Here is a 13829-nt window from a genome sequence, read left to right as displayed (position 1 = left end):
GGTTTTATCCATATTATTACAGGTTTTTTTGAATTTACTGGGAATCATGGTCACCATTAGTGTAATTTTAATAGAGTTAAGGGTTAAGGAAGTTAGTTTTTAGTTAAACAAACTATAATTTGAGATTTGTGATCAAAATATGCATTTTTTAAGAATTTAGTCTTCATCAATATGGATTAAAATGTTTCACAGAATTTTATCCTTCTGTGATATTCTTGTGGTTTAAAAACTTAAACTTGTATGTATGAATGCTAATATTTTTTGAATTGAATAAAAAAACAAACCTAAATCATCCTTAAGCGGCCCTCACACGATCAGTAATACTGACAGTACTTGATATTGTCAGTATTTCATTAATATTTTAAAATTCACCTCACACTATCAATATTTCTATCAGTAACCTATACAATATTTAGTTTTGTTGTGATCGTTCTTTCTCGTATTCCTCTTTTTCAAAAAAATGGGCAATAATCAAAAAGCTTGTGTTGCCATTATATTTTACTGTACAAGTTTTAAACGCAAGAAGCAAAAGAAACGTTGGATAAAAACTATGGATAGGTCAGCGTCAAAAATACACTCATTTGAATTTGTTAAATTTTATAAATAACACGGATCTAGATGATTATCGAAACTATTTCCGAATGAGTAGTGATGTGTACAATGAACTCCTCAATTTCCTAAGGCCTTCTATTACCAAACAGGACCGAAAGGCTAGCGTTGACGCTACGATTTTTAGCTACTGGGAGATCGTTTGAGGATCTAAAATTTTTCACTATCATTTCTCCTACAAGAATAAGTAAAATTGTGATGGAGGTTTGCAACGCCATAATTGAATTATTGGCAGACTACATCAAAGTAAGTAAACATTATTTTTACATAAAACAAATATGTTTTTTTATTATTTTATTTTATATTAGAAGCTATTACAATTTATTTAAATGAACTTAAATATGTCTGTATAGTAGGAAGGTCTGTTGGTGATTGTGGTGTTTGTTCTATTTGAAGGGCTTGTTGATGATTTTGGGATACATTTTGAAGCTCTAAATATTGTCGATTTTGACTAACGTTGTGTGCTTCATCCAATGGCATTGGTGGAGAGAACATGGGCGTTGAAGTGTAACTATAGTTGCAACTTGCGGATGATAAACATTGAACTGATGGTGCTCTTGAATATACATCCACAAAATTTGCTTCATCACAATTTATTTTGACGGAGCTTTTGGTTAAGGTGCCCTGTTCCGCCTCAAAAAGAATATCATTTCTTCGTTGTTGTGGGCCAATAAGACTTTTCAACTTTGCTTCCCAAATTTTTCCAATGTTCATCGTCTTCAGTTAGATATTCACGCGCCACACACAGGCGAAAATCGGGGAAAAGCCGGCCATAAATAGTAGTAGTGCTGATATGAACCACAAACATATTTAATCATAAGAAAATGTTAAAACTAAGATAACACGTCCATTTTAAACATTTTTTTAAATCCCCGTTTCCTTAAAAAAATTTCAGAATGTTATTATTTCAACAATTTTTCAGTTAAGAGTTTAAAATTTATAATACGGAAAATTTTTGAAATAAAATTCAAAATGTTGAGACTTTTGATAATATAAGTACCTGAGTTTAATAAAATTTCTTATTGTAAATTACTAAATAATGTTGTGATTTGTTTGTTTTTGTGCTATTTAATTTTATAAGTAACCTTTGCTTTGTGTGTAAAAATAAGCAATTAAAATACATGTTAAGAGTAATATATTTAAGTATGTAAAGTATATACAGAGCTTACTTAACAATAACTTTGTAATAATAGTAAAGCCTAACCTATCTTAATAATAATTAAAATCAATCAATATCTTCACTATCACTTTCATCAGCAGAAATTGTTGGTTTATCAAAAAATGCCAAAACTTCTAAAGGGTACTATTTAAGCTTTTTAGCAGATGATTTTTTCATATTGGAGATTAAAGGATCAGAAGATATTAAGAGATTACAAAATATATCTTCCATGTTTTGTTTTCTTGAAAACTTCCGTGCATGAAATTCTCTGAATCTTTTAATATCTTTATTTCTTGATTCCTGGGCTTCTTTGCCAAGTTGCCCAATTGGAACCAAAAAATATGATATTATATCAGAACTGTGCATTACGATTTTATGCACGGAAGTTGGCATCTTGTACCACGGATACAATTCTACAAATTTTCTGGCCGTATCATGACAGTAATCCTTAAAACTATCGATTTTAATATGAGAACCACTAGAAATTGTTAATAAAATTACTCTGAATCTAAATATCAAATCTTGATTAATGCCTGTACTTTCCGAAGCTTTAGCAGCATTCTCAAAAAAACGGCGAGCAGTGTTGCCATCATTAGTACTTCTACTCGGTCAACCAATAGTCCCATTTCTTTAAAAAATAAGTCTTGGATTCGTTTTTTGGCATTTGCAAGTTTTTATTTGTTTTCCTGGCCTCGCGCTTGCCATTGCTTAAATTCCATCTTATAAGATAGATGCAGCAAACACTCAAAAAAACGAATCCAAGCATGTAAAGATGACAAACCAAATTGAAATCTAGATTCGTCAGCAATTTTCTGTTTTAAAACCTTATCGATATTGTTAAAATCTTTGGATGTTAGATTACACAAATAGCATCTCCGAGTTGAAGTATTTTCAGTAACAGCATTACACAATTTGCCATCTATCATTGTAAAATATAAAATGTGTTTTAAAAATACATTGTTTCCTTGAATATCAAGCTTTGTTGGTTGCAAATCTGAAATTTGTTGGTCAAAATATTGCTTTTCTCTCACTGATAACTCTGTTGTTTCATGCCTAAACTGGACTCTAAGAGGTCTACAGAATCGTGTGGAGGAAGTTCTGGGATTTTCCCAGATTACAAACTTATCTTTTGATTTCGGATCACCGTTAATGAGTTTTCTCAGTTCTATCAGTGCCTTCTTTTAGTTGCATGTCTTCAGAACGCTGAAACAATTGGAAACAGATCAATGAATTAAATTCTTTGTTTTTATAGATACCATTAACCGGAGATGAATGGGAGAAAATAGCAAAGGACTTTGGGGCAAATTGGCAATTTTGGAACTGCCTTGAGGCAATAGACGGAAAACACGTTCACATTATTAAACCAGCGAATTTCGGATCAAGGTACTATAATTACAAGGGCACCCACAGCATCGTTTTGATGGCGATTGTAGATGCTAATTATAATTTTATAATGGTTGATGTTGGCACTAACGGACGGGTATCGGATGGAGGAGTTCTTTACAATACCGATTTTTGGGAAATGTTCCAAAACAATCGGTTGAATATTCCTGATGCCTCAAAACTGCCAAATACCGACGAAAAATTTCCTCACGTTTTTATAGGGGATGATGCCTTGCGCTGAGCGATCATTTATTGAAGCCATTTAGCCAAGAAGATTTATCAGTGACAAACCGGACTTAATCGAAATAGGTATTTTGGTTTGTTTAAAAAATGTAAAATGTAACTTTCCTGTCCCAATAAAACACTGTTTACTTACCTCATTTTGTTTTATTGAGCTTCTTCCTTTCTCCGGAATTTCAACATAACTGAAAAAAACTGAAGTTCATAAAATATCCACGAACTAGGTTCATACACACTTTCAGCACTACTACCAGTGCGCTTAGAGTCTTTTATTTTCTTCAATTCCTTTCTGTAATTACTACCTAGTGTATTAATTTGCTTTTTCACATCTTCAATAGTGGCTTGTGCCTTTAAACGTACATACATTTGAAGCAAAGCTTCGTATCCGCGTCTTTTTTTGTCTTGATCGGAATACTCTCTCAATATGATATTCCACAACTCTGGCATTGACTTATAAGCTGCAATAAACCTTTTTAATATTGATTTTCTTGTTTCTTCTTCTTAAAAAGATATGCTGGATGAAGGTGACTACCTACTGGAGACTGCATCGATTCCATGATGCCTCGATGACTTCACCTAAATTCACCTTCACCTTTGGCTCAGCCTAAATACTTTCAGGACCCCGAAAGTATTATCGGTATACTGAAAGTCCATCAGTATTTGCCCTCACACGATCAGTACTATTGTCAGTATTTCGAAATACTATCAGTAATACTGATCGTGTAAGGGCCACTTTAGCACTTCTAATTGAAGCTTGTGGATATGCAGTAAAATATTCCAATACATTCATAATATTAACTTCTTCATTTGTAACTGACTTTATTTTATTTAATTCAGGTTTTAATTTAGAGTCATAATTAACAAAATTATTTTATAAGCTTACAAAATTGTGGCAATTTATTGATGATAGAACACAGTGTTACTATCTTAACTTAATATGTCACTGTCTTTTATTAAACCATTGTGACATTTTTAGTAAGTAATTTTATAAAATTAAAATGTTTAAAATTGTCATCAATAATTTTAAAGGAAATATGTATTTCTTTCTAAAACGCGACTAATTAAGTATATAAATATGTTATATTAAATTAATAGGCCAGTAAAACTATGGGTCCAACCCGGAACAAATTTGGGACAAGCTGAAATTGTCAAGATACCTTCTGTAGGTTGTCGACAATGTTCTAACAAATCGCACTAAATCGCATGGGCCGTACTCGCCCAATAGGGCTTTAAACTAAAAAAAAAACGTGCTTTTTTATTATTTTTGAAAAATATCTAAAAAACTACTATCTTTTTGAAAAATCTACAAGAAAACAAAATTATCGCCAATAGAAATACCTATAAAATGGTATTTTGTTCTTTAAAATCGGCCTAAAAACAAAAAAGTTATGGGCTTATAAAAATTGGGCCGATTGGGCTTGGATTCTTTTAAACTGCTTTTGGTAAATTCGACTTTATTAACGCTGACGCAAATTAATTGGATGTTTTTTATAACGAAAATATGGTAGTTGTCATAAAAAACTAGTGTGGAAAATTGTATACAAATCACTAGGTATGATTTAATATTTTAGGTAAAGCGTTAGACGCAAAAATAGGTAAATAATACTATGCTAAAATGTGCTGCTACTTACTCGTTTAATAATAATCTCAAATAATATTTAAAAAAAAAAAACAGAAACATACGATAAAACTAAAGTCTGTATGGCATGGTACCTAAATGACAGTTGTATTTATTATTAAATTTGATACCAAACACAGTAATCGTGACATACAGTCATAAACAAAAAGTATACTTACTTTATTAAAACAAATTTTAAAAAAGAAAAAGAAATTATTCTTCTTTCAACAAAAGACACATTTATTGCATTGTCACAATACTATCCAATGCAAATTGTACAGCTTGATGAACATTTAATACCTACTTTTTTGTAGGTACACGTCATAGAGTAATTAAAAGTATTTAATATTCATTTCTCTATGGTACACGTTTTGGAGCATACTGACTTGCATCCACAAAACAATAATTTTATAATAAAATCGGGAGCGATGTCCTTACTGTTTCTTTGTGGGTCTAAGTAACCGTCGTTTTCCACCCAACCCCACTCTCTTGGATCTAAATTGTTTCCCAACCATGACTGCACCTGAAGATAAACCCTTTTAAGATGTAATTGAGCAGCTTCAGTTGTCGGGGGGTAAAGAAGCTAGCTCAAAGTTACTACACAGTTTTTGGCGTGCAATTACCTGATTGTATTTTACATACCTAAATGAGTTTAAATTTTGGCTTCTCCTACTGCTGTACCATTTTAGAATAAAATTTTCTCCTAATTTTAATAAAGTGGCAATATCACAGAATACCTCTTTAAATTGAAGTAAATCTTCGGAAAGTTTTTCATTTTTAGACAAAACAATTAAAGCACTTTTTAAAGAATGCCGATGTGGTATCGCAACCCGACATTGCATGAACAAATAATATGTTTTTAACTATTGCAGGATCTAAATTCGATTTTAATGTATCTATATTTGTTATTTTGTCCATTTTGCCTGCAACACCTGGTCTAAAAAAATACAGATTTTGTGCTTTGCAATGTTCAATGAGCAAGACAAATAAATCTGTGCCTTGTCCAACAACAAAAACATTAGATTGACTTTGCTCGGCCTGTGTTGCTGCGGTCACGGCAATCATATAATCTGCATCTGATTCTGATTGTTTAAGCCCTAATGGCCTAATATTTAAAGGCCCATAAGTTCTTTGTTTTTAAGGCGATTTTTTAGTTTAAAGTCCGATTGGGCGAGTACGACCCATGCGATTTAGTGCGGTTTTTAAGAAAACACTGTCGACCATCTAAGGAAGGTATCCTGAAAGTTTCAGCTTGTCCCAAATTTGTTCCGGGTTACCCCACATAAACACCTTAGTTTTACTGGCCTATAAAGGTATTTTAACTGTTTATTAATTAGAATATTAAATAAAATATAGGGTGTTCCATTTAAAAAAAATTAAGATATTAAGTTAATTTTCGACGACCCTGTATAATGCTGAGTAAATCAGGCTATGGGAGGTTGATTGAGATGGTTTTTTAAAGTGATATTTAAAATTTGGGCTTTTTTTTTTTTAAAGAAATTTGACTTTGTCCTGTTATTCCTTTAAGGCATTTATTGTAATTGTGTATATCTTCCAGAAGTTCTCTTATAAATGCTTCAATGAAAAAAAAACTGTGAAATAAAAAATAATTTTTATAATACACCGTTTTTTTTTGTCAGTTTTTGTTAAGTTTTTTCACATAATTTTTAATTTTGTTTATAATTTTGGAAACCCATAAAAGTAAAAAAAATATTCTTATTTTGATCTTTTAGCAATTTCAACGTTATTTTATTATCCCTCTAAGGCATTTTATGTAATTTTGTGTATTTTCCAGAAAATTGCTTTAAATCCTGAAGAAATATAAAAAATTACCCCAAACAATTACCTGGAAAGTTCAAAAAATCACCTTGAATGCCTGGAATAAAATAAACGTTATTTCAATTCACTGGAAACAATTTTGGATATTTGGAAGTTCAGGCCAGTAGAAAACTAATTTCTATCCAAATAAAACGTCTATTTTTTAATGTCTTTTACTTCATGGTATTTTTGTATCTTTCAGAGATTTATTTAAAAATTATTATCTCTAATTATCTATAATATCTAAAATAGCTGAAATTATTTAAGCTAAAGCTTCTAAAGTGCCTGGGATATTTTTTTTCCAATTGGCTGGAAAACGTAGACTTTTTTTGACTTATTTTAATTTCTTCAATATTTTTCTCTTATTAATTTTGAATTTGTGAAAAATCAATAAGAGAAAAAAAACTTTTCATCAAAAAATAAATAAATCAATAAGAGAAAAGAAGACCTTTTACAGTACAAAATAATTTTTGATCTTCCAGGAACATGACGTTATTCGGTTATTTCTTTAAGGTTAATTTTTTTATATCGCTGGAAAGTCTCAAAAATGAATAACGAATACTAGGAAAACATCACGACAAATTTCGGGAATAAAATTTAAATTATTTTTATTAATTAATTTTTGATCCTGTAAAGAAATAATGTCTTCTGTTAATCGAATAAAAAATCTACTTTTAAGTAAATTCTTACCACCATAGCTGTATTTACAATAAAATCAAAATTTTTAGCAAAAACATGAACTATGACTCACGTCAATCTTCAAATTTTATTTTAATAGATAAGTGTAATTCTAGTCAATTGCTCAATTTCGTACTTTATAAAGGTAATGTAAAATGGTTATATAAAAGGTTATAAATATTATAATCTTTCTTGTAATTCAATTTTCTCCAAATATAATTTATTTTTGTAATTTCCTTTAAGATACCTAATCTTATTTGTTTGTATCTTCCAGGGATTTAAGGGAAAACGATTGCAAATCCCTGAAAGAGATTAAAAAATCACTGTGGATTTTTAAAAACTTAATAAATAGAAAATTAATTTATATTTTTCAAGAATTTGACGTTATTTTAAGTATATTGCAGGGATAGAACATTATTTCAAATCATTGTAAAAGATATAAAAAAATACGTCAAGTACCTCGGAAAAAATGCCTGGAATAAAATAAATGGTTTCTTAAAGTGATTTTTAAAATTTAAGCTTTTTAGGACCTTAAATAGCTAAGAAATAAACAATTAGTTATATTTTTAACAAAAAACTCACAAAATTATTTTTTTTTCGTGAGAGCCGCTAGTAAAAGGAAGTATGATTAAAAAAGACTTAAAATGAAGCAAGGACTCAAAATATCTAAAAATATATAGGGTGTTCCACTTAAGAAATCAAAGCTGTTGCCATTTTTCTATATAAGCGGCAACGCTGCAGTGCTGCAAGTATCTTATACTTATAGAGCATTGTCTGTTACTATAGCTACCAAATTTTCAGAAAAATCCTACGTTCCGTTTTCCATATACCGTCGGTCGTCAATCATCCTGTATAATAAACTCTCATACACACTAAGCGAAGAAATACAACGTTGCCGCATCATACAGTCATTAAATATAAAACTATTAAAAACCCACTAGAAATACCGCGAAAAATAATTGGATTATCGAAGAATGCGGTTCTATTGGCAACGTTATCGCCGGTTTCATGGTTTACAGCAAATAATTCTCGGCAAATCCTTAAACGGGGGTCCGAGCCAATTTGAAATAATCGAAATATCTAAAATATGCCCGGCACCTTCGCCCATTCGTTTACGATTATTTTAAATAGCATCTGAGATGCGGTTTTGTCGCGTTGAAATATACGCCTTCGCCAATCTATTAGCATTATTATTTCAAATTATTGTTCCAGATTTATGTAGGTTTTTGCTTGATGATGATGAGTCACTCGCCCGGAATGTATGTGCTTATATGATATGTGATTTTATTTAGTTATTTAATGTAAATAGTAACTTTGTGGGTGTTTAGTGCGTAATTGGACGGGCGATTTTGTTTGTTTTATTCGCGGGGAATTTTGCGTTATAGCAAGATGAATACGGCGTAAGTGTCTTTGTGATTTACTTTTATGGACTAGTTTAAGTTAGTTGGGTTTAATTACAGTTTATTTTTTAGTGCAGAAGGTATATAAATAATATCTTGAATTAAAAGGTTTGTAAAGCTATTATAGGCTTTAGGGATTAACATTTTAAAAACAAATGCCTTTTTTTTATCACTAATTTCTTCAAAAATGTTTAGTTGAGGCATTGGGTGAGATATTTTTGATTGTTTTTGAAATGAAACTTTGTTTTCGGTAAAGGTCTAGTATAGTAACGTTTCTGGAAATTCTACCTGATATTATGGAAAAAGGCTTCAGATCTTAAGGTCACAAGCTAATAACCAACCTAAGTCATGCCAATCCAACAATAAAAGCATCGAAAAACGATTGCTGACCCTATTTTCCCATTTTTCTAGATTTCCCTGTGTAATATATTACACTATAAGATATATACGTGTATGAAAAGTATATCGTATGCTACACGGTGGAATATACGTATATGTGATATCGGGGTCATTTTATCACACATTTAATATGTGTGATAAAATGACAGATCACAATTCAGATAGTGATGAAGTTTAAAAACTAGATATGTAAATCCCTTGTTCATTTTTTTAAATACCGAAATTTTCTGCGATTTGTAAACAGAATCGTATATTATATATGTATGTATATTCTCACTCATAATTTTCTTAAAAAGCATTTTTCTCTTAGGTAATTATTTTCTGCAAAAAAAGCCTTTCTTCATTAGCCGTATCCTTACCCCCCCGCCCACCCCACACAACTTACCAGTGAGAAATTGTTTTTAAAAATCATTGTTTTTCAAAATATTAGGCATGAATAATAGCTTAGTTCGTCGTTAATATCTAATTTAATAACACAAATTGTTTATTTAAATTTCAAATAATTATATATATTTAATACAAAAACAGTGCTATTAGATTAGATATTATGGACAAAAAACAGTGATTTATCAAAGGAATTTCTTACTGGCCAAATGTTGGGGTGGGTGGGGGGTTAAGGGTTGTTTTGATGAAAAACAATGTTTCTGCAGAAAATATATCTGAAATATTTAACTTAATAACATTATTTATTTGAATTTGATATAATTTTATATATAAATATTTACTATAAAAACAGCGTTATTAGATTGGATAACTTGCATGATAAGCAGTGATTTTTCAGAATAATTTCATCAAATATTTGAGGTGTAGTGACCGAGTTTAAAAACTAAACATGTAAATCCTGTGTCAATTTTTTTTAAATACCGTTAACAAAAGGAAGTTTTCTTCCTTTTGTTAACAGAATCGTATATGATATACGTATATTCTATAGTTTAATAAATATACCTTGACTTGAATAAATATATTTTTAACGATAATAATATATGATGTGTTGCTTGGGTTTAAACCCCTGCAAAAAATACGTCAAATATGTATAAAAAAATATGTCGATATGCTGGAAAACATAGATTTTGATTTTTAACAGCTTGTATTAATTTCTTTGACATATATATTGGTGCTGGTAATTTTAAATATTTGGAAACCTAAAAAAATAGAAAATTAATTGTTATTTAAAAAAAAATTCACGTTATTCTTTTAGGGCATTTAATGTAATTTTGTGTTTTTTTTTTCCGGGAAAAAATTGCTTTAAATCCTAAAAAAAATGTAAAAAATTACTCCAACCAAATACCTGGAAAACGTGAAAAATCACCTTAAATTCCTTAGAAACATACAAAAGAAGCCACGACAAATGCCTGGTATAAAATGAGAATCATTTCAATTCACTGGATATAATTTTGGATATTTGGAAACCTAAGCAAGTAGAAAATCAGCTTTTATCCTTTATCGTAGGTATTTTTTTACCTCGTTTTCTCTGAAATAAATATACGGCAAATGCGTGAATTTAAATGATTTAATTTAATTTTCTGAAAAATATGGAGTTTGTTTAGCATATTATAGAAGTAGTTGTACTTTTAGTTTTTATATTAATATGTTAAAAAATTACCAGATTTAAAGAATTCCATGAATTTGTAGAATTTTTTATAGCAATTTTCATGCAAATTTTAAAAAAATAATTTTATTAGTTATTTGAAAAATGATAAAAAGGTCAAATTTTGACCAAATTAAAACAGATTCGTAGGCAATATTATACATGTGAGAAAATTTCATAAAATTTTAGGACTATCGAAATTTAAATAATTCCCCAAATTTGTAGTTCCATCAACAAATTACCTTGGAAGTGTCCTTAGAATTTCCACGAATTTAACGTTATTTTGTTACTCCTTCAAAAAAAAAACATCTTGTAGAGATTTAGAGACATTTTTCTAAATCTCTGAAAAAAAATGAAAATTATTTCAATTGCCTGAAATTTTTTTTTAATTTTCAGAAAATTCCTAAAAATCATACGTATTTTTTTTATTTATTTAAGGAACGTGGAAGCATTTCTTGTATCTTTCAGGATTTATAAGAAATACATAAAATACCTGAAAAACATAAGATACTTGCTTAAAGAAGACACAAAAAAATGCCTGCAATAAAATACAAAATTATTTCAAATCATTAAAAAATCACGTCAAATTCCTGGAAAATACACCATATGACGTTATTTGCAAACGGATCCCAATACAGACTAATAAAACCCCAACTATATTTGTTATTACTGTTGAGTACCTCTTTATAAATTTCATCCATTGGACCTAATTAAAATTCTCAAGTAATTTCCAACTCCAATATTAATTTTTAGCAAGATTTAAATATCAGACCCGCTCACTATTTAAGGGTCATTTATATTCAGAAAGTCGAGTTGGTATGGCATGTATTTGCGTTTGGGCTTTTACTTTCGGCATTAAATTATAAATCGTCTAGACCCTTTTTTTACTTAAGACAACCTTTTTGCCTAAATGGTATAATCGATGATAAAATCCTGGTTGGAAAAGTACCTGTTTTATTAAGACTAAAACTAGAAGCTCCAATTAAAAGTTTCCAGAGTACTCTACAAAAATTGCTCTTTAAGTAATTACAGTTACAATAAACCAATAAATAATTGAATTTTTTTTTAATTCTAGGTGAATGGTACTTGGGCCCTTCCTGGATTCGTTTGTGACTTCTACATCGCCATGGACGTTACTTGCTCAACCTCCTCCATATTTAATTTAGTGGCTATTTCAATAGATAGGTGAGTTTTTAACTGTTAATAGAATAACTTTAATAATATACAACATTAACGTATTGTTAGCTCAACACGGTTTAAAACAAATACCATTTATGTTAACAACGAAAACTTCCAACCGTTTAATACGAAAAAGTCGTATAATGCACCTGGTGTAACGTGTGCGAACCCGAAACCCTTGAATTTAATTGAAACTTTTCGGTAATAATCTGCGGTTAGTTCGGGCAAAGTTGAAACTATTCGCCAATCTCGTATTTTCGCTGCCGACTATGCGAAGGTTCACGTTGGATTTATTTTCGAACCAAAACAATGCGGGTTTTAATTTAATTTAGGATGTGTCGTGTCGCTGGAGAATCGAAAGAAACTTTAAATGAATAAAATGTTTTTTTTGCAACTATGGTATGGATCGTTTTAAAAAGTTGTTTCTACTAGTAAATTGTTACATATCGTTAATGATTACTTGGGGTCAGATGGGTTTTTGTGTCCAAAAGTGGAAAAAAGTAATTTTTAGGGATTCTAACCCATTTCTTTTCTATAATGTGCCTTGAATCGTCTCAAAATGTTCCTTTTTGTATGTAAATGAACCGTTTTTTGACGTGATCATCAACTCGTTGCAATCGCCTATGATTCCTGGGTCTCAGAGGGGTTTTCATGCCAAAAAGAGTGTCAAAAGTCGATTATTTGGGTTTCTACCGCATCTCGCCTCTCTAATATGCCTTGAATCATCTTGAAATGTTACTTTTCGTACGTAATTGATCTAATCAAAGACGTGGCGCATCAATTCATTACGATCGTCAATGATTTTTGGGTCTCAGAGGGGTTTTCATGCCAAAAAGAGGGTCAAAACCCCATTATTTAGGATTCTACCGCATTTTACCTCTCTAATATGCCCTGAATCAGCTTGGAATGTTACTTTTCGTACGTAATTATTCCGATCAAAGACGTGACGCATCAATTCATTACGATCGTCAATGATTTCTGGGTCTCAGAGGGGTTTTCATGCCAAAAAGGGGGTCAAAACCCCATTATTTGGGATTCTACCGCATCTCACCTCTCTAATATGCCTTGAGTCATCTTGAAATGTTACTTTTCGTACGTAATTGATCTAATTAAAGACGTGGCGCATCAATTCATTACGATCGTCAATGATTTCTGGGTCTCAGAGGGGTTTTCATGCCAAACAGGGGGTCAAAACCCCATTATTTGGGATTCTACCGCATCTCACCTCTCTAATATGCCTTGAATCATCTTGAAATCTTACTTTTCGTACGTAATTGATCTAATCAAAGACGTGGCGCATCAATTCATTACAATCGTCAATGATTCCTGGGTCTCAGAGGGGTTTTCATGCCAAAAAAAGGGTCAAAACCCCATTATTTGGCATTCTACCACATCTCACCTCTCTAATATGCCTTGAATCATCTTGAAATCTTACTTTTCGTACGTAATTGATCTAATCAAAGACGTGGCGCATCAATTCATTACAATCGTCAATGATTCCTGGGTCTCAGAGGGGTTTTCATGCCAAAAAGAGGGTCAAAACCCCATTATTTGGGATTCTACCGCATCTCACCTCTCTAATATGCCTTGAATCATCTTGAAATGTCACTTTTTATACGTAATTGATTCGATCAAAGACGTGGCGCATCAATTCATTACGATCGTCAATGATTCCTGGGTCTCAGAGGGGTTTTCATGCCAAAAAAAGGGTCAAAACCCCATTATTTGGCATTCTACCACATCTCACCTCTCTAATAT

General features: G+C 30.9%; 2 protein-coding genes across 4 annotated transcripts in view; both read left to right on the top strand.

The window, feature by feature from the left end:
• Positions 1-13829, top strand: part of LOC126737947 (dopamine D2-like receptor) — a 295035-nt gene that overhangs the window by 211249 nt on the left and 69957 nt on the right. For all 3 annotated transcript variants that reach the window (XM_050443069.1, XM_050443067.1, XM_050443068.1), the window contains exon 2: positions 11968-12077. In XM_050443069.1, the coding sequence (XP_050299026.1) occupies positions 11968-12077 (110 nt within the window). The remainder of the gene's footprint in view (positions 1-11967; positions 12078-13829) is intronic.
• The window catches only part of LOC126737954 (globin-2B), a 278580-nt gene continuing 275482 nt past the window's right edge, over positions 10732-13829 (top strand). Inside the window, exon 1 of the mRNA XM_050443089.1 lies at positions 10732-10749. The gene's annotated coding sequence lies outside the window, so the exon portion shown is untranslated. The remainder of the gene's footprint in view (positions 10750-13829) is intronic.

The sequence above is a fragment of the Anthonomus grandis genome, chromosome 6 (assembly GCF_022605725.1).
Source record: "Anthonomus grandis grandis chromosome 6, icAntGran1.3, whole genome shotgun sequence".
NCBI lineage: Eukaryota > Metazoa > Arthropoda > Insecta > Coleoptera > Curculionidae > Anthonomus > Anthonomus grandis.
Note: the sequence above shows the minus strand (reverse complement) of the source record. Positions and strands in the feature narration are given on the sequence as shown.